The following is a 21,496-nucleotide window of genomic DNA, read 5'->3' as shown; positions in this document are numbered from 1 at the left end:
TAGCCTAGTGGTTTGAGCGTTGGACTAGTAACCGGAAGGTTGCAAGTTCGAATCCCCGAGCTGACATTCTGTCCCTGAACAGTTCCAGTGTGATCACGCTCTCCGTAGCCAATGTGAATAAGATCTTTAAACAGGTTAACATTCACAAGGCCGCAGGGACAGACGGATTACCAGGACGTGTACTCCAAGCATTCACTGAACAACTAGCAAGTGTCTTCACTGACATTTTCAACCTGTCCCTGACCGAGTCTGAAATACCAACATGTTTCAAGCAGACCCTGTGCCCGAGAACACCAAGGTAACCTGCCTACATGACTACCGACCCGTAGCACTCACGTCTGTAGCTCACATCAACACCATTATCCCAGAAACCCTAGATCCACTTTAATTTGCATACCGCCCCCCCAACATATCCACAGATGACGCAATCTCTATTGCATTCCACACTGTCCTTTCCTACCTGGACAAATGGAACACCTACGTGAGAATGATATTCATTAACTACAGCTCAGCGTTCAACACCATAGTGCCCTCAAAGCTCATCACTAAGCTAAGGACCCTGGGACTAAACACCTCCATCTGCAACTGGATCCTGGACTTCCTGACGGGCCGCCCCCAGGTGATAAGGTTAGGTAACAACACATCTGCCACGCTGATACTCAACACGGGGGCCACTCAAGGGTGGGTGCTCAGTCCCCTCCTGTACTCCCTGTTCACCCATGACTGCATGGCCAAGCACGACTCCAACACCATCAGTAAGTTTGCAGACGACACAACAGTGATAGCCTGATCAACGATGAGACAGCCTATAGGGAGGAGATCAGAGACTTGGCAGCGCTGTGCCAGGATAACAACCTCTCCCTCAACATGATCAAGACAAAGGAGATGATTGTGGACTACAGGAAAAGGAGGGCCGAACACGCCCCTATTCTCATCAACGGTGCTGTAGTGGAGCAGGTTGAGAGCTTGTCAACATCTCCAATGAACTATCAGGGTCCAAACACACCAAGACAGTCATGAAGAGGGCACGAATATGCCTATTCCCCCTCAGGAGACTGAAAAGATTTGGCATGGGTCCTCAGATCCTCAAAAAAGCTCTACAGCTGCACCATAGAGAACATCCTGACTGGTTGCATCACCGCCTGGTATGGCAACTGCTCGGCTTCAGACCGCAAGGCACTACAGAGGGTTGTGCGTACGGCCCAGTACATCACTGGGGCCAAGCTTCCTGCCATCCAGGACCTCTATACCAGGCAATGTCAGAGGAAGGCCCTAACAGAGGAAGGCCCTAACGTGTGCCCCCGCACATTGACTCTGTACCGGTACCCCTTGTATATAGCCTCGTTACTGTTATTTTATTGTTGCTCTTTAATTATTTTATATTTTTCTATTTTGTTATTTTTCTCTTTCTTTTTTATGTATTTCTTTTTTACTTCAGTTTATTTTTGTAAATACTTAACACTTGTTTTTCTTAAAACTGCATTGTTGGTTTGGGGGCTTGTAAGTAAGCATGTAAGTTCTACACCTGTTGTATTTGGCACGTGCCAAATAAAATGTGATTTGATTGATAATTTTATGTTATTTTCCTCGCCATAAACTAAATCTCCTATTGCCATAAACAATCTGGCTTTATATTCAACCATGGCAGATCATTTTCTCAAATTGTTAGATATTTCATCTTACTAAATAAAGTACATATAAACTTGAATGCATCTTCCACACAGTGATTGGGATACCATCAGTGCAACCCCTCCCCTCCCCACTGGAAACACCCTATCCCCCAGCCCCTACCCCCGAACTCGCCAATTAGGCTATGTGTGTTTTTATATGACTCAGAGTACAGCAGGAACCCATTCCACAGGGGGAGAGCGGGCTACTGCATAGCGCTGAAATCGCACTGGCTCCCGTAACGTGAGAAATGGGTGCAGTCCAAACCCCATGCTAAAATAATGACAGGCTGACCTAACTAAAGCGTCACTACAGTGTCCGTTTGGCAGTGATTAATGGTCGGCCCGATAAATCTCCAGCCCTGAAATAACAAACAGGCCAGTGTAATTGGCTCAGCTGGATCTGCTGACACTAGCTGGTGTCGTGCGGTCTGCTCAAAGAGTAAAGAGAGAGAGAGAGAGAGAGAGAGAGAGAGAGAGAGACAGAGAGAGAGAGAGAGAGAGAGAGAGAGAGAGAGAGCCTGTCACGGAATTTTCCAAACCTCGGGTTCAGTCGTCCCCAGTCTCTGCCCCGTGCCAGCGAAGCCGTGCCTGGGAGAGCTCAGGAATTTTAAAGCCGAGTCGACGACACTTTTATTAAAAAATTAAATTAATTTGTGAAATAACATCTTTAAAGTGTTTGAGGACTTTGCGTACCGCCACAGAACCAATGGTTGGCAAAATGTGGGAAAGGCCTCAGACTCACAAAATCATCACTTAGTGAATACTAGCTGATTTAAGAGCAGAGGTTTGTGACAATATAGTGCTGCCCTATGAGTAAAGATGACTGTTTCTTAGCTTATTTTGCACATCGTAAAGTCACCTGGTATTTCAGGTGCACATCCAAAGCTTCCAAAGACTTAAATTACGTACATCTGTGGTTAGAGCTTCAATAAAGCCACCTGTCAGTCCAGTACAGTAGCTAACCTTCCTGTTAAAAACCCTCTCTCTTTAACCCTCTCTCTGGGCCTGTGGGAGACACAAACTTTGTAGCCTTTTACAGATGAGGTAGGAATCCATCACCCTTCTCAGCCTGACCCTATTGTACAGTGGCATAGGGCACATCACACCTATGTGTTAGGGACCAGTTTTCCAGGGAAATCAGTCAGCTGACCAGGGCCAGCCTGGCTCTCCCTGCTGGTGGTAATAGACACCCATTCCTGCTTGTGCTTTAGTTGCTTCCAGGAGGGCAGGGTTAAGAAGGTCGCTGTAAACTACTTGTGTTGTTATGTGTTAATAACATTTAGGCTATGTTACCCAGCAGGCTATGCGGGTGGTTGAAGAATGCCCTGCATGGCTAAACATGGAGTTTTCTAGCTGAAGTATATGTTCATTAAAAGTAGTTAAACCCATGCCCCGGTTTGTCATTATATAAGGAACAAACATAACATGGTGTCAGATTTGTAGTCGAGACAGAGAAAAGAAAGGAGTAACAAATTTCCGCGATGAAAATGGAACATTCTACCACAAGTCAAGTGACGTGAGTAGTTGAAGACGCTAGCTTGCAAGAGCGAGGACAACGAGCCGCAGCAGCAAGAGTGACAGCAGCGAGAGCGAGGCTGCATTGGAATCTGTTGACGAGCAAGTTGATGAGCAACATACTGAAGTAAGAGAAATTGACACTGTTCCTGTTCTCCGTCATGGATAGGCTTAGTCCTCCTACTCCTATGCAGTTAACAGGCAATCTAGCTGACAATTGGAAACGTTTCAAGCAGAGATTCAATATCTACCTAGCAGCCAGTGGTGCGGGGGGAGATGATGACAAATTGAAAGCTTCCATTTTTCTGCATGTTATTGGAGAGGATGCATTGGACATTTACAATAACTTTCAGCAAGACGAGGCAAACTTGACATTGACTGTGCTAATGACTAAATTTGAGGAGTACTTTGTACCAAGCCAGAACGTCACGTTTGAGAGATACAGGTTTTTCTCTCATGATCAGAGACAGGGAGTCAGTTTTGACCAGTATTTGGCTGAGCTGAACACACTGAGCAAAACGTGTGAATTTGAAAATCTGAAAAACTCACTAGTGAAAGACAGGATAGTCTGTGGCATACTTGATAATGGACTCAAGGAGAGATTGCTGCGTGAGCAAGATTGAACTTTGGATAAAGCAGTGAATATGTGTTGAGCAGCTGAAACCACCAGAGCACAAGCTAAAGAACTGCGCAGGGATGAGACGTCAGTGTATACAATAAAAAGAGAGGAGCAATACACACACAACACCTTACAAAACATAAACAAGCAAAAGAGAGAAATCAAAACACTACATGTGGAAAATGTGGATTTATCCACAAGCCAAAAAAAATGCCCTGCATATGGCAAATCATGGGACAACTGTGGGAAAAATTATAATTTCTCAAAATGCTGCAAAGCTGAGGCTACAAAGAAAAAGGTTCACACAGTCGAGGAGATTGAATAATTCTTTGTTGATTCTGTGGAAATATGCAATGCAGTAAAATCTGAATGGATTGTGCCATTGACTGTGAATTAAACTATAATACCATTCAAGCTTGATACTGGAGCACAGGTAAACCTGTTGTCGCTGGATGACTACAAAACACTGAAGGTGAAGAGCAAAATACACCCGGTGAAAATGAAGGTTACTGGTTATACTGGGGAGAACGTACCAGTCAAAGGAAGCTGCATAGTAACTTTACAGCACAAAGGAAAACAGTTCAGAGCACAGCTGCTGATTGTGGAAAAGAGTGTACAGCCTATTCTAGGAATTAATGCAAGTGAAAGGCTCAATTTGTTGAAAAGAGTGTATGTAGTGACATCACAGACTGAAAATGACCAAGAATCGCTACTGGCTGAATATGAGGATTTGTTTGAGGGTCTTGGATGTTTACCAGGAGAACACAAAATATGTACTGATGACAAAATGACTCCAGTTGTGCATGCATGCAGAAAAGTTCCATTTGCACAGAGGAAAAAACTCAAAGATGAACTTGGACGCATGGAAAAGATGGACGTCATAACAAAAATGGATGAACCTACAGACTGGGTAAGCTCACTGGTTATTGTGGTGAAAAAGAACAACGATCTCAGGATATGTCTAGACCCGAGAGATCTCAACAAAGCAATCAAGAGAGAGCATTTCAAGTTGCCAACCAGAGAAGAGATAATGTCGCAGTTTGCTGGAGCAAAGTGGTTCAGTAAGCTTGACGCCTCATCAGGATTCTGGCAAATGAAGATAGATGATGCAAGCTCAAGGCTATGCACATTCAACACACCTGAGGGCAGGTACAGATTTCTTCGTCTACAATATGGGATTCTCTCAGCGCCAGAGGTCTACCACAAGACAATCCACATGATCTTCGAGCACATTCCAGCAGTGGAGAGTCTGGGGGTCCACAAAAGAAGAACACAATGCGAGAGTAAGACAAGTGCTGGACCTGACACGGAAAGTCAACCTAAAACTAAACAAGGACAAATGCGAGTTTGGTGTGAAAACACTTACCTTCGTGGGAGACATACTTTCAGAGGATAGAGTCAAACCAGACCCGAGGAAAACATCAGCCATCAACAACACGGAGCACCCGAAGAACAAGGACGATGTGAGAAGCTTCATGGGCATGATCACCTACCTTGCAAAGTTCATACCTCAACTGTCAGCACAGTCCGCTCCACTCAGATGTCTTCTGGAACAGAAAAATAAATGGGAATGGTCCCATGAATAGGAAAACTGCTTCAAAAACCTAAAGAAGACAATCACAGAAGAGCCAGTGCTCAGGTTCTATGATCCAAAGAAAAGCACAAGGATTTCTGCAGATGCGTCACAGTTTGGCCTGGGAGCAGTTCTTCTGCAACAGCATGACGACACATGGCAACTCATCGCTTATGCGTCCAGAGCCTTGACAGGCGCAGAGACAAGGTATGCACAAATAGAGAAAGAACTACTGGCGAGCACATACACTTGCGAAAGGTTTCACCAATACGTCTACGGATGAGACTTCGAAGTAGAAACCAACCACAAACCATTGGTGTCAATCATGTCTAAGCCACTGAATGATTGTCCAATGAGAATCCAGAGAATGTTGATCAGACTGCAAAAGTATGATGTGAAGATGATCTATACCCCGGGAAAGTTCATGTTCGCCGCAGACACTCTTTCTCGAGCAGTCGACAAGAAGGAGAGCTTCGACAAACAGAAAAATACAGATTCAGGCCTCCGTCGACATGATCGTAGCATCACATCCTGTGTCCTCTGAGAGAATGGAGCAGATCAAAAGAGAGACTGCAGCTGACCAAACAATGACAGAGTTGAAAGAAACAACACTGATAGGATGGCCCGCACAGAAAAACAACTGTCCAAGGAGAATACAGGATTACTGGATGTGCAGAGCAGAGCTCACCGTTGTGGATGACATAGTGTTCAAAGGCAACAAGATTGTCATTCCCATGACACTACGCAAAGAAATGCTACAGAAAATACACGAGGGCCACTAGGATGAGGAAAAATGCAAATGACAAGCACGAGAAGTAATGTACTGGCCAAGAATGAACCAGAAAATCAGCCAGACCACTGATTCATGTGAACTGTGTTTGACCTACAGGCCAAAGCAGCAAGCGGAGCCGCTAATGCCTCATCCAGTACCCAATAGACCCTACTACAAAATTGTCAAAGGTCTGATGAAAAAGGCACATGATGGAAAGGAGGATTTCCTAAAGAATCTGATGATGTACCGCAGCGCACCGCTGCAGAACGGACTTTCACCTGCACAAATGTTGATGGGACGTCGCATCAGAACCAACCTACCCATCCATGAGGACTTGCTAACACCCAGAAGTGCTCACAAAGTCAAACTCACGAAGGAAAAACAGAAAAGACAAACAAAAACAACGACACGACAAAAGTGCAAGACGCTTACCTGAACTGAAACCTGGAGATCATGTACGACTCCGAGACATCACTACAGGAACCTGGATGCAGCAAGGGTGTGTGCAGAGAGAAGTTGCACCGCGATCCTATGAGATCCAAACGGAGCATGGATCACAACTGAGACGAAACAGAGTGGATCTAAGGCTGCAGCCATCCACTCAAGGGACTGAAGATCATCAGGAGGATACTACTGAAGCGTCAAATGCCTTTAGAAATGGACAATTCAGTCAGAACACCCTGACTGACAATGAACGCTGTCCAACTGTTTCAGGAAGCACTTTAGCAGAATGACCAAAAAGGACTGTCAGAGCTCCTGAAAGGCTTATTGAGAATTGCTAAAAAAATATAAAAAAAAAGGGGCACCTGGACTGAATGTTTTGTTAATGTGAAAAGAAAGAGCCACAATAGAGTATTGTTGGAAAAAAATAAAAATTGGGGGGAAAGAAATGTGTGTTATTGAAAATGGCATGTTATGCAGGTTGAGTAAACAAATGTGATGTGACGTGTAGTTACATAGAAAAGTAATTTTAGTTTAAAGGAAAGAAGATGTGTTGTTATGTGTTAATAACATTTAGGCTACGTTTCCCAGCAGGCTATGCGGGTGGTTGAAGAATGCCTTGCATGGCTAAACATGGAGTTTTCTAGCTGAAGTATATGTTCATTAAAAGTAGTTAAACCTACGCCCCGGTTTGTCATTATATAAGGAACAAACATAATACTACTGTCCTCCACTACAACTCATAACTGGACATTCCTTAAGGGACAAGCCTTCCCTCCAATCAAATCCAAGTTTATTGGTTGTGTACACAAATGTGCAGACGTTATTGCAGGTGCAGCAAAATGCTTGTGTCTCTAGCTCCAATAGTGCAGTAATATCTAGCTTTTTTTTAATACACACATTTAAAAAAAAGTTATGTAGGATGAGGAATGACTAAAATACAGTATATACATATAAAGTAGGTGAAACAGTATGTAAACATGATTAAAGTTATAAGTATTCAATGACTCTATATACATAGGGCAGCAGTCTCTAAGGTGCTGTGTAGAGTACAGGGTGGTAGCCGGCTAGAACAGTGACCAAGTTTCAGGGCAGGGTACTGGGCGGAGGCCGGCTAGTGGTGACTGTTTAACAGTCTAATGGCCTGGAGATAGAAGCTGTTTCTCAGTCTCTATATCCCAACTTTGATGCACCTGTACGGTCTATGCCTTCTAGATGGAAGCGGGGTGAACAGGCCGTGGCTGGATTGGCTGAAGTCCTAGAGGGGGAGCAGTGTGCCCCTGGTGATAGGCTGGGCTGATCGCACCACCCTCTGGAGAGCCCTGCGGTTTCAGACAGTGCAATTGCCGTACCAGGTGGTGATAGAGCCCCGACAGGATGCTCTCAATGGTGTATCTGTAGAGTTTGTGAAGGTTTTAGGGGCCTAGTCAAATTTCTTCAGGCTCCTGAGGTGCATCACTGAACATGAAAGAGAGCTTTGTTATGATTCATCTGTATATTTGATCTGTTATAGGTTGCTATTGCTTTGTTAGTATATGCTAACATCCTTGTGTATATGTCAGGATTGTCACCCATGTCACATACTTCACACATTCTGCCCCTTTGGCATAGTTCTGTATACCTTTATGTTCAAGCCATGAGAAAAAGGATGCATTTATTGTAGCTGGGGATTTTAACAAAGCAAATTTGAGGAAAACGCTACCGAAGTTCTATCAACACATTGACAGTAGTACTCACTTAGGAAAAGCACTAGATCACTGCTACTCACCTTTCGAGATGCCTACAAGGCCCTCCACCGCCCTCCCTTCGGCAAATCAGATCCAGATTCCATTTTGGTCCTCTCTTCCTATATGCATAAACTAAAATAGGAAGTACCCGTGCTAAGGTCTATTCAATGCTGGTCTGACCAATCGGAATCCATGCTTCAAGATTGTTTTGAACACGTGGACTAGGATAAGTTCCGGGTAGCCTCTGAGAATAACACTGACGCTTAAACAGACACGGTGACTGAGTTCATCAGGAAGTGTATAGGGGATGTTATTCCCACTGTGACTATTAAAACCTACCCAAACCAGAAACCGTGGATAGATGGCAGCATTCGTGCATAACTGAAAGCGCGAACCACCACATTTAACCATGGCAATGTGACTGGGAATATGGTTGAATAAAACTGTGTAGTTATTACCTACATAAGGCAATCAAAGAGGCAAAACGTCAGTACAGAGACAAAGTGGAGTTGTAATTCAACGGCTCAGACACAAGACGTATGTGGCAGGGTCTACAGACAATCACTGATTACAAAGGGAAAACCAGCCAGGTCGCGGACACCGACGTCTTGCTCCCAGGCAAGCTGAACACCTTCTTCGCCCGCTTTAAAGACAACACAGTGTCACCGACGAGGCCCGCTCCCAAGGACTGTGGGCTCTCGTTCACCATGGCCGAAGTGAGTAAGACATTTAAGCGTGTTAACCCTCGCGAGGCTGCCGGCCCAGACGACATCCCTAGCCGCGTCCTCAGAGCAAAGGCAGACCAGCTCGCTGGAGTGTTTACGGACATATTCAATCTCTCTCTATCCCAGTCTGCTGTCCCCACTTGATTCAAGATGTCCATCAAAGGTAACTGAATTAAATGACTATCGCCCTGTGACATTCACTTCTGACATCATGAAGTGCTTTGAGAGGCTAGTTAAGGATCATATCACCTCTACCTTACCTGACACCCTAGACCCACTTCAATTTGCTTACCGCCCCAATAGTGACACATTGGTGTGGCTGGCTTACGGGTTAAGCGGGCATTGTGTCAAGAAGCAGTGTGTCTTGGTTGGGCTGTGTTTCAGAGGACGCACGGCTCTTGACCTTCACCTCTCCCGAGTCCGTACGGGAGTTGAAGCGATGAGACAAGACTGTAGCTACCAACTGGATACCAGAAAATTGGGGAGAAAAAGAGGGTAATTTTTTAATTTTTTTAAATGATGTTCATTCCCTATAGCAAGCCTTCAACACCATAGTACCCTCTAAGCTCATCATTAAGCTTGGGGCCCTGGGTCTGAACCCTGCCCAGTGCAACTGGGTCCTGGACTTCCTGACGGGCTGCCACCAGGTAGTTAAGTTAGGAAACAACACCTAAACTTTGCTGATCCTCAACACAGGGGCCCCCTCCTGCGTGCTCAGCCCCCTCCTGTACTCCCTGTTCACCCATGACTGCGTGGCCACGCACGCCTCCAACTCAATCATCAAGTTTGCAGACGACACAACAGTAGTAGGTCTGACTACCAACAATGACGAGACAGCAAACAGGGAGGAGGTGAGGGGCCTGGCAGATTGTGGCCTGGGAAAAAACTCTCTAAACGTCAACAAAATGAAGGAGCTGATCGTGGACTTCAGGAAACAGCAGAGTGAGCACGCCCCAATCCACATCGATGGAACCGCAGTGGAGAAGATGGAAAGCTTCAAGTTCCTTGGCATACACATCACTAACAATCTGAAATGGTCCACCCACAAAAAAATTGTGGTGAAGAAGGCGCAGCAGAGCCTCTTCAACCTCAGGAGGCTGAAGAAATTTGGCTTGTCCCCTAAGACCCTCAGAAACCTTTACAGATGCACAAATGAGAGCATCCTGTCGGGCTGTATTACCGCCTAGTACAGTTACTGCACTGCCCGCAACCGCAGGGCTCTCCAGAGGGTGGTGCAGATTGCCTGCCCTCCAGGACAACTACAGCACCCGATGTCACAGTAAGGCCAAAAAGATAATCCAGGACATCAACCACCCGAGCAACTGCCTGTTCACCCCACTATTTTCATTTTTTTCATCATTTTTTAAAAACCTTTATTTAACTAGGCAAGTCAATTAAGAACAAATTATTATTTACAATGACGGCCTACACCGGCCAAAGCTGCATCGCAGTGCCTTAGAGACTCTGGGTTCGACTCTGGGTTCGAGCCCAGGCTCTGTCGCAATCGGCCGCGACCGGGAGGTCCATGGGGCGACGCACAATTGGCCTAGCGTCGTCCAGGTTAGGGAGGGTTTGGCCAGTAGGGATATCCTTGTCTCATCGTGCACTAGCGACTCCTGTGGCAGGCTGGGCGCAGTGCACGCTGACCAGGGGCACGGTGTTTCCTCCGACACATTGGTGCAGCTGGCTTCCGGGTTGGATGCTGTGTTAAGAAGCAGTGCGTCTTGGTCGTGTTGTGTTTCGGAGGACGCATGACTCTCGACCGTACGGGAGTTGAAGAGATGAGACAAGTTAGTAACTACTAAAAACAATTGGAAACTGCGAAATTGGGGCGAAAAAATAGGGTAAAAAAAAAAATCTGGAACCATAGAGACTGAAAATAAGCTTCTATCTCAAAGCCATCAGACTGTTAAATAGCCATCACAAGCCGACTATCACCCGGCTACTAAACCCTGCACCTTAGAGGCTGCTGCCCTATATACGGTTGAAGTCTAAAGTTTACATACACCTTATCCAAATAGGTTTTTCACAATTCCTGACATTTAATCCAAGTAGAAATATCCTGTTTTAGGTCAGTTAGTATCACCACTTTATTTTAAGAATGTAAAATGTCAGAATAATAGTAGAGAGAATGATTTATTTCAGCTTTTATTTATTCCATCACATTCCCAGTGGGTCAGAAGTTTACATACACTCAATTAGTATTTGGTAGCATTGCCTTTAAATTGTTTAACTTGGGTCAAACATTTTGGGTAGCCTTCCACAAGCTTCTCACAATAAGTTGGGTGAATTTTGGCCCATTCCTGCTGACAGAGCTGGTGTAACTGAATCAGGTTTGTAGGCCTCCTTGCTCGAACAATCTTTTTCAGCTATGCCCACAAATTTTCTATAGGATTGAGGTCAGGGCTTTGTGATGGCCACTCCAATACCTTGACTTTGTTGTCCTTAAGCCATAAGTGAAATAATCTGTCTGTAAACAATTGTTGGATTCCTTGTGTCATGCACAAAGTAGATGTCCTAACCGACTTACCAAAACCATAGCTTGTTAACAAGAAATGTGTGGAGTGGTTGAAAAACGAGTTTTAATGACTCCAAGTATATGAAGACTTCAACTGTACTACTGTGTGCTATTACTTATAGCCCTGCTAGCTCCCACTGTACAGTTGTGGCCAAATGTTTTGAGAATGACACAAATGTTAGTTTCCACTAAGTTTGCTGCTTCAGTGTCTAGAATATGTTTGTCAGATGTTACTATGGAATACTGCTGTATAAATACAAGCATTTTATAAGTTATAAGTAAAGGCTTTTATTGACTATTACACGAAGTTGATGCAAAGAGTCAATATTTGCAGTGTTGACCCTTCTTTTTCAAGACCACTGCAATCCACCCTGGCATGCTGTCAATTTACTTCTGGGCCACATCCTGACTGACGGCAGCCCATTCTTGCATAATCAATGCTTGGAGTTTGTCAGAATTCGTGGGTTTTGGTTTGTCCACCCGCCTCTTGAGGATTGACCACAAGTTCTCATTAAGGTCTCGGGAGTCCTTAATGATTAAGGTCTCGGGATTAAGGTCTCGGGGTTAAGGTCTCGGGGTCTCGGGATTAAGGTCTCGGGAGTCTCCTGGCCATGGACCCCAAATATTAATGTTTTGTTCCCCGAGCCACTTAGTCATCACTTTTGCCTTATGGCAAGGTGCTCCATCATGCTGGAAAAGGCATTGTTCATCACCAAACTGTTCCTGGATGGTTGGGAGAAGTTGCTCTGTTCCTGGATGTGTTGGTACCATTCTTTATTCATGGCTGTGTTGTTAGGCAAAATTGTGAGTGATCCCACTCCCTTGGCTGAGAAGCAACCCCACACATGAATGGTCTCAGAATGCTTTACTGTTGGCATGACACAGGACTGGTAGCGCTCACCTAGTCTTTTCCGGACAAGCTTTTTTCTGGATCCCCCAAAATATCGGAAAGGGGATTCATCAGAGAAAATAAGTCCTCAGCAGTCCAATCCCTGCACCTTTTGCAGAATATCAGTCTATCCCTGATGTTTTTCCTTGAGAGACGTGGCTTCTTTGCTGCACTTCTTGACACCAGGCCATCCTCCAAAAGTCTTCGCCTCACTGTGCGTGCAGACGCACTCACACCTGCCTGCTGCCATTCCTGAGCAAGCACTGTTCTGTTGGTGCCCCGATCCCACAGCTGAATCAACTTTAGGAGACGGTCCTGGAGCTTGGTGGACTTTCTTGGGCGCCCTGAAGCCTTCTTCACAACACTTGAACCTCTCTGCTTGAAGTTCTTGATGATCCGATAAATAGTTGATTTAGGTGCAATCTTACTGGCAACAATATCCTTGCCTGTGAAGCCCTTTTTGCGCAAAGCAATGATGACAGCACGTGTTTCCTTGCAGGTAACCATACTTGACAGAGGAAGAACAATGATTCCAAGCACCACCCTCCTTTGGAAGCTTCTAGTCTGTTATTCGAACTCAATCAGCATGACAGAGTGATCTCCAGCCTTGTCCTCGTCAACACTGACACCTGTGTTAACGAGAGAATCACTGACATGATGTCAGCTGGTCCTTTTGTAGCAGGGCTGAAATGCAGTGGAAATGTTTTTTTGGGGATTCAGTTCATTTGCATGGCAAAGAGGGACTTTGCAATTAATTGCAATTCATCTGATCACTCTTCATAACATTCTGGAGTATATGCAAATTGCCATCATACAAACTGAGGCAGCAGACTTTGTGAAAATTGATATTTGGGACATTCTCAAAACTTTTAGCCACGACTGTACATATTGTATACTATGCTAGTCACTAATTGCATCCCATTTTATACTGCCTATGCTATTCTAGCCCATACTACAGCATGATACCATTTGTCTTTTGTAGCCTGTTCGCCTGCATTACTGCTCTGTAGCATGTTAGCTTACTAGCCCCTGTGTATTACTGTATATTTATTACCAGACAATAATATTACCATGCGAGCACCGCTAACACTACTATAGCCATTACTATCATGTGCTATCCCATTGCTATGCCATTGCCGATTTGTATATATTGTATCACTGCTATTACTACTGTGTATCCAACACTGCTGCCACGCTGTTGTAATATATATTCCCTGTTCCTTCTGTCCTACAGAAAACCAATATCACGTTCACTGATTGTATTCCTCTTCCTGTTTGATGTGTGGTAATAAAGTGTGGATTGTATTTCTGTCCTCTGAACAAGACCCCCGGGACAGTTGTACCTATAATCTAAAACAGCACCTCTTTCGGAAACCACCACATGGTGGCGCTCTTTTCCAGTTCTTATGGAGCTTAGGTTAAGTTAATACAGGAACAGGATAGGGTAAACGAGGTGGGCTACTCACCGTGGATGGGGTTGTGTCCCACTGTCAGGGGAATGGGTCTGTCAGGCTGATGCTGGACATGTGTCTGTGTGTGTGTGGTTTGTGTGTGGTAGTACTTGGGCTTCCGGACAAACTGCTGGCTACCAGGATGGATTCTGTAAGGGAGAAGAAAAAAAATCTGTCAAACACTGTAAAGAACAATTTAATCTATGCACATTATCCACTGTGTTCACATCCTTGAAATAATACATGAACAATTCAACTCAGCACAAAAAGAAACCTCTCCTGTCACTGTCAACTGTGTTTATTTTCAGCAAAATTAACATGTGTAAATATTTGTATGAACATAACAAGATTCAACAACTGAGACAAACTGAACAAGTTCCACAGACATATGACTAACAGAAACGTGTCCCTGAACAAAGGGGGGGGTTCAAAATCAAAAGTAACAGGCAGTATCTGGTGTGGCCACTAGCTGCATTAAGTACTGCAGTGCCTTGCAAGAAATCACGCACAGAACGAGCAGAATGGCTGGTGGCATTGTCATGCTGGAGGGTCATGTCAGGATGAGCTTGCAGGAAGGGTACCAAATGAGGGAGGAGGATGTCTTCCCTGTAATGTATGTAGATTGCCTGCAATGACAACAAGCTCAGTCCGTTGATGCTGTGACACACCGCCCCAGACCATGGCGGACCCTCCACCTCCAAATTGATCCCGCTCCAGATTACAGGCCTCGGTGTAACGCTCATTCTTTCGACGATAAACGCAAATCCGACCATCACCCCTGGTGAGACAAAACCGCGACTCGTCAGTGAAGTGCACTTTTTGCCAGTCCTGTCTGGTCCAGCGACGGTGGGTTTGTGCCCATAGGTGACGTTGTTGCCGGTGATGTTTATTTTTTTAACCTTTATTTAACTAGGCAAGTCAGTTAAGAACAAATTCTTATTTTCAATGACGGCCTAGGAACAGTGGGCAGAACAACATATTTTTTTACCTTGTCAGCTCGGGGATTCAATCTTGCAACCTTTCAGTTACTAGTCCAACGCTCTAACCACTAGGCTACTTCCGGTGAGGACCTGCCTTACAACAGGCCTACAAGCCCTCAGTCCAGCCTCTCTCAGCCTATTGTGGACAGTCTGAGCACTGATGGAGGGATTGTGTGTTCCTGGTGTAACCCGGGCAGTTGTTGTTGCCATCCTGTACCTGTCCTGCAGGTGTGATGTTCGGATGTACCTGTCCCAGCGCAGGTGTTGTTACACGTGTTCTGCAACTGTGAGGATGATCAGCTGTCCGTCCTGTCTCCCTGTAGTGCTGTCTTAGGCATTTCACTGTACAGACATTGCAATTTATTGCCCTGGCCACATCTACAGTCCTCATGCCTCCTTGCAGCATGCCTAAGGCACATTCACGCAGATGAGCAGGGACCCTGGGCAGGGACCCTGGGCATCTATCTTTTGGTGTATTTCAGAGTCAGTAGAAGGGCCTCTTTAGTATTCTAAGTTTTCATAACTGTGACCTTAATTGCCTACCGTCTGTAAGCTGTTAGTGTCTTAACGACCGTTCCACAGGGGCATGTTCATGAATTGTTTATTGTTCATTGAACATGCATGGAAAGTTATTTGTGAAGGTATTTGGATTTTTACTAATTATCTTTGAAAGACAGGGTCCTGAAAAAGGGCAGTTTCTTTTGTTGCTCCCAAGGCAAAGATTATGGGGGCGGGGCTACGGGACTTAAATCATGGCGTCAGTCGTCTCATGTCCTCCCACTAAGAGAGAGGGACATGAGACAAGAGCACCGGCCAGAAACCCAGAGAATGAACCTAACCTAATCTCTCCCAGTGAGACGGGTGAGGAAACCCAGACACATCCTCAACACTGGAAGAGGGAGGGGAGAGAGGAGGGGGTCCGGAGCTGGTCCAAAACAACCAGACCACCCTGTAGTCCCCCTGACAAGGCCCAATCAAACATGACAGACAGAGTGAAAGGACAGCAGGGTGTGGTTGGCAAGGGAGTGTGGAGAGCAGAATTGGGGGTGAGTGGGCAAGGAGAGGAGGGTGAGGAGAACGTAAGAGTTGAAGTAGAACAAAACCCTCCAAAAGCAGCCCTGCAAAGCCTCTCTACTCCTAACCACTCTGCTAAATGTCCCCCAGTCCAAATGAAATGTGACTTGTTTACACGGGAGGAAGAGAAATCTGGTAATCTGGGGCAGGGCTGCTGAGGGAGACAGCAGTAGTAGAGGTTTTTTCTTCACAGCATAACCGTATCAAGTTGTCAGCTGCCAAACTAAAATCCCTCAGACAGGTCTGGGTCATGGTAACAGAGGACAAAGGACAAAAATAAATTTAATTTTGACAGGAGAGAAAAGAGCACAACAATATGGGTGGTGTTGTGCGCCATATCTAAATGGTTTATAAAGGGGGAGGATAAAGAGACAAAACATCGGAGACGTTCAGACTTTTCAGAGCACTGAACAATCTTCATATGCCTACAGGGAGACAACAATGTACTGGCCGAGAAATAGCTTATCATTAGCTGAGGCATAGCCAAGTCCCCATTTCCATAAAAAATGTATGTAATTAAAATGTCATTTGAACAGCTTGATAGAAGCCTCCCTCAACCTACTGCAATAAGTACTGTACATACATCTAACATAAAATAAACACACTTGTGACAGACTCGTCCTCCACACCCAGACACACACCCGCACACATACAATAAAGTTGTCACTCAAGGCCACCCGTGGCTGTGAGCTTGACCTTGACTGTTGACCCCTTTTGTGATCATCTCATCTCATGTGAGTCCATCTCAACAGGGCCTCTACTCACTCTCTCTGTGCTAATTAGACCTGGCTCTGCCTGCCACCACAACAACCATGTGTGTCATGTAGCCCCTCATCACGTTCACAACAGACAACAGAGATTGTGTAAGGAAGAAAAGAAAAAGAGGATATTGTGTTGACAAATGCCAGTGTCAATCACTGTGAGTAAACTCCTCCCTTTCCTCTCCTCCCCTTTCATTCCTCCCTCTCCCTAATGCACACTCACAGACTATCAAACAATGGGACCCTTTCACTCCTCCCTCTCCCTAATGTACACTCACAGACTATCAAACAATGGGACCCTTTCACTCATCCCTCTCCCTAATGTACACTCACAGACTATCAAACAATGGGACCCTTTCATTCCTCCCTCTCCCTAATGCACACTCACAGACTATCAAACAATGGGACCCTTTCACTCCTCCCTCTCCCTAATGTACACTCACAGACTATCAAACAATGGGACCCTTTCACTCATCCCTCTCCCTAATGTACACTCACAGACTATCAAACAATGGGACCCTTTCACTCCTCCCTCTCCCTAATGCACACTCACAGACTATCAAACAATGGGACCCTTTCACTCCTCCCTCTCCCTAATGTACACTCACAGACTATCAAACAATGGGACCCTTTCACTCCTCCCTCTCCCTAATGCACACTCACAGACTATCAAACAATGGGACCCTTTCACTCCTCCCTCTCCCTAATGCACACTCACAGACTATCAAACAATGGGACCCTTTCACTCCTCCCTCTCCCTAATGCACACTCACAGACTATCAAACAATGGGACCCTTTCACTCCTCCCTCTCCCTAATGCACACTCACAGACTATCAAACAATGGGACCCTTTCACTCCTCCCTCTCCCTAATGCACACTCACAGACTATCAAACAATGGGACCCTTTCACTCCTCCCTCTCCCTAATGCACACTCACAGACTATCAAACAATGGGACCCTTTCACTCCTCCCTCTCCCTAATGCACACTCACAGACTATCAAACAATGGGACCCTTTCACTCCTCCCTCTCCCTAATGTACACTCACAGACTATCAAACAATGGGACCCTTTCACTCCTCCCTCTCCCTAATGCACACTCACAGACTATCAAACAATGGGACCCTTTCACTCCTCCCTCTCCCTAATGTACACTCACAGACTATCAAACAATGGAACCCTTTCACTCCTCCCTCTCCCTAATGCACACTCACAGACTATCAAACAATGGGACCCTTTCACTCCTCCCTCTCCCTAATGTACACTCACAGACTATCAAACAATGGGACCCTTTCACTCCTCCCTCTCCCTAATGCACACTCACAGACTATCAAACAATGGGACCCTTTCACTCCTCCCTCTCCCTAATGCACACTCACAGACTATCAAACAATGGGACTTCAAGGAATCTGGCTGAGTTTCATCTTTTGTTTGATCCTATGGGGTGGAGGGTGGTCGCAGGGTGTTGGGGGGGGGGGGGCATCAGGGGCTGAACAACAGCAGTACGGCTTCTCATGTGCCTGCTTTCATCCCCACATTCACCCCCCCCCCCCCCCCCCCACCACCACCTCTATCTCCACCTCCAACTTACTGGGTGAGTGTTGTTTAACTTCTGCAGTCTTTCATGTACCAATACAGTCATGGTGAGGTAGACTGTCACAACAAACCAATACTTGGGTTTCTTTGCTACAAGACCGGGAGTTGTAAACCAAAGCCTCTCACTGTCAAATGCAAGCATGGCCCACAGGCTACAGTATGCATGGCTGGTTATATATTTATTTGTAATTTTCTGTTATTAACTGTTTACGGATTTCTGTGATGCAGTTTTATTGGCTGTAATTCCAGTATTTGACATTCCTTTATGGCCCCCTGGGGGCAGAAACCAAACACCTACAGCTCATACAGTACATTCCTCCCGTTATAAAATAATTATCAGCCTATATATAGACTATTCGGTATGCTTGCGACTGACTGTATCTATGTGGATTAGCTAGGATAAGGTTGGTTTTATGTAGGAGCAAAACTAAGTGGATGAACCCGTCTTCTCCCATTGGCAACTGTAGAATGGAAGCATTGTTGTGGGATGTGTTGTTGATCGTGGCCCGACATGCATTTTATACCAAAATTAATATATTAGGAAGAGTTTACAAGAGATGCAGACTCAGAAGAATCTCAAGAGAGGACAGAAAGAGGGTAGGGGAAAAGGAGTTTATGGTAGGGGAGAAAGAGGGAGAGGCTCACTGCCAGAAAGATTCAAATACAAAAAAAAAAGAGCGAGAGGGTGAGAATGGAATTGAAAGAGAGAGAGAGAGGGACTAGAGGGTGTATTTCACAATAGTCCTCAGTTGTCTTTCTCTCCTGTCTCTCTTTCCAAATGCCCTGCGGTGATCTAATCTGCAGTGTCTGCCATGCTCTAACGCCTGCCTGATGCAAAGTGTTTGAACAAAGGAGAAACATATTCCAGCCCCCCGGTTACATCACAGCCCTGCTTGGAAAGCAGACTAAAAAGTGTCAGTAATTCTCCCCTTTTATTGGAGGGAACATGGCAAAACCAACCCTCAGACAACAGGAAAGACATTGGAGAGTCTATTTATCTCCATGCAGAATGGACAACCTGTATTTTCTGTATCTTCTCGTGTCTTGTTGACATAGTTTGGTTTCATTGGAGTTCAGAGGGAGTGAGAGGACATACTATGGGGTAAATGTGCACTTTGGCCTAACTTGCCATCCTGAAATCATGAGCTTGCCTAATCTAAGTTGTCTGTGAGAGATATTTTACGGGTCACCAACAAACCAGATTATGTGCCACCCAGGGCCTAGAAAGACTCTTCCCAGGGTTACCGTCAACAAATACAAAGAAACCTTTACGCTTATTTCCCCAGCAATAAAACCTAGCGGCTTTCTTTCCCCCGATTTTTTATGTGACGGGAACACTTGCAGTAAATACTGGGAGATATGTGTTAAGCTCTTCCACATGCTCCTATTTGGCCCATTGACTTTAGCAACAAGTTCAGCTCTTACCCTAACCATCTCCAACATATCAATTAGCTCAACTGAGAAACACTGAGAAACACAGAGGAGGATTACATCAATTCATTTGAAGTTGTTTGAAAAAGATTGTGTGCTGTGCAAGGTCGCCTTAGTCGATCTCGACACAAGCTACTTATCAAAATATATTTTGATAAATAAAACGTTGAGGTCGAATAAACTGCTCTACTTTAAAAAGAGGCACAGTAACGCAAAAAAACATTGAAAATCTTCTGAGATTAGGTGGTTATCAGGTTTACTGCTATGGGCCGTATAGGCCTTCAGCATATCATCCACCAACTGTCCTTTCTCCTCTACCACAGGTGTAAAGTTTCTGTTGTATCATTCCTAATATACAAAACCACAACTCACTTAAACTGGCTGGCCAAGCTTCAGTTGGGCTCAAGTAGAAGAAAAACAACAGTGAAAACATACAGAACATATTAGAAATGTGGAAACATTTTTACAATCAAGGTTGTCTTTTTACCAGACCCATGAATAAAATGCCGACTTACTGTACAGAAGGTTACGATGGGCTACTGTTCTTGTAAAGTTCCCCCTGAACTCACTAACTTCACCAACCCCAAGGAGCACGGAGGGGATTCTTGGCATCATCAAAACACTGGGGTGTGTTTCAAACAATTTGCAGGACAAATGATTTCCCTGTAGGGAGCGGGACTGATGGGTGCTTGCCATTTTTTTTTCTCTCCTAGAGATGTGGTTTTCCTGCACATGAAGACTTGAGGAATGCTGGTGTGGAACAAGTTCTGAGGCCAGTTGGCAGGTTTGCGAGCTTCTCACAGACGACATCCATCAAAGCAGAGATTTGTCATGTTATCCCCTGATTGAGGGGACTGCTGGTCTCGGCCTCTCTCTCTCAGCTGTGATTGGTGAGGGGATACCTGTGTCTCCCCCTCTGTCTACACTGCCTACCACAACACCACCAGGGTTTTTTCTGAGGACTTCTGACAGGAGTCTGGAGACAGACAAGGCAACCCACCCAAATGGAGGCTTACTTCTCATTCATTTTTACAGCTACGGCTTAAAAAGGGAGACTGGGTTGTATTTCTAGACAAAACCAACAAGCTAGAGAACCTAAAGAGTTCAGCACCTGTGCAGGACTGCTTCAAGACATCTCTCCTCACCAAAATGATCAATGAAGACAACATGCAGAAACATTATTGTGTCTGGGGCTGTAAGGATGCAAATACACAGGGGACCATCTTTTTGCGTAGTTTAATTTTGGAAATAATATGTATATGAGTATATTTTACAATAAATCACTGCCAACTTAGATATCCAGCGATGGTCAGTTTGTAAAAACACAGCGTACTTGTGGGAGTCTTTTTACATTTCAGTATATACTCTGCAATTCTAAACAAGCACTATCAAATAACATTGGCCTCCTAAACTCATCCCTTGCAGTAAGACTGCACCTACAGAGGACTAGAGAGCCATTAAAGATGTAAGGATGATTAGGTCAGAACTGGCATTGATAGAACAGAGTGCAACATATTCCCTAAGCTGAAGCTGAAGCATCCCGAGTCAGGGAGTCTTCCGGTCTATCCCTGTCTGTCCCCCACTGTAGTGGTATCTGCATCCTTTTGAGTTGCTATTGAGCTTCAGTTTGTGTAATGACACAGCTTGCCAGAGAGTAAGATAAGGACACCACAATGTCAACAGTTGACTCATGTGGTGGCAAACAGAGTGATAACCACTCACGGTCAATCAAGACAGATGAACTGTAAACTCTCA

At 45.1% G+C, this 21,496-nt stretch overlaps 1 protein-coding gene across 12 annotated transcripts in view; it reads right to left on the bottom strand.

Annotated features, from left to right (window-relative positions):
* LOC110502431 (latent-transforming growth factor beta-binding protein 1) overlaps positions 1-21,496 on the bottom strand; it is a 134,931-nt gene that overhangs the window by 84,876 nt on the left and 28,559 nt on the right. For all 12 annotated transcript variants that reach the window (XM_036959791.2, XM_036959792.2, XM_036959796.2 and 9 more), the window contains exon 4: positions 13,916-14,049. In XM_036959791.2, the coding sequence (XP_036815686.2) occupies positions 13,916-14,049 (134 nt within the window). The remainder of the gene's footprint in view (positions 1-13,915; positions 14,050-21,496) is intronic.

Source organism: Oncorhynchus mykiss, chromosome 23 (genome assembly GCF_057628025.1).
Source record: "Oncorhynchus mykiss isolate SJ-2025 chromosome 23, ASM5762802v1, whole genome shotgun sequence".
In the NCBI taxonomy this organism is placed as follows: Eukaryota; Metazoa; Chordata; class Actinopteri; order Salmoniformes; family Salmonidae; genus Oncorhynchus; species Oncorhynchus mykiss.
This window is presented reverse-complemented; position numbering and strand designations above follow the sequence as displayed.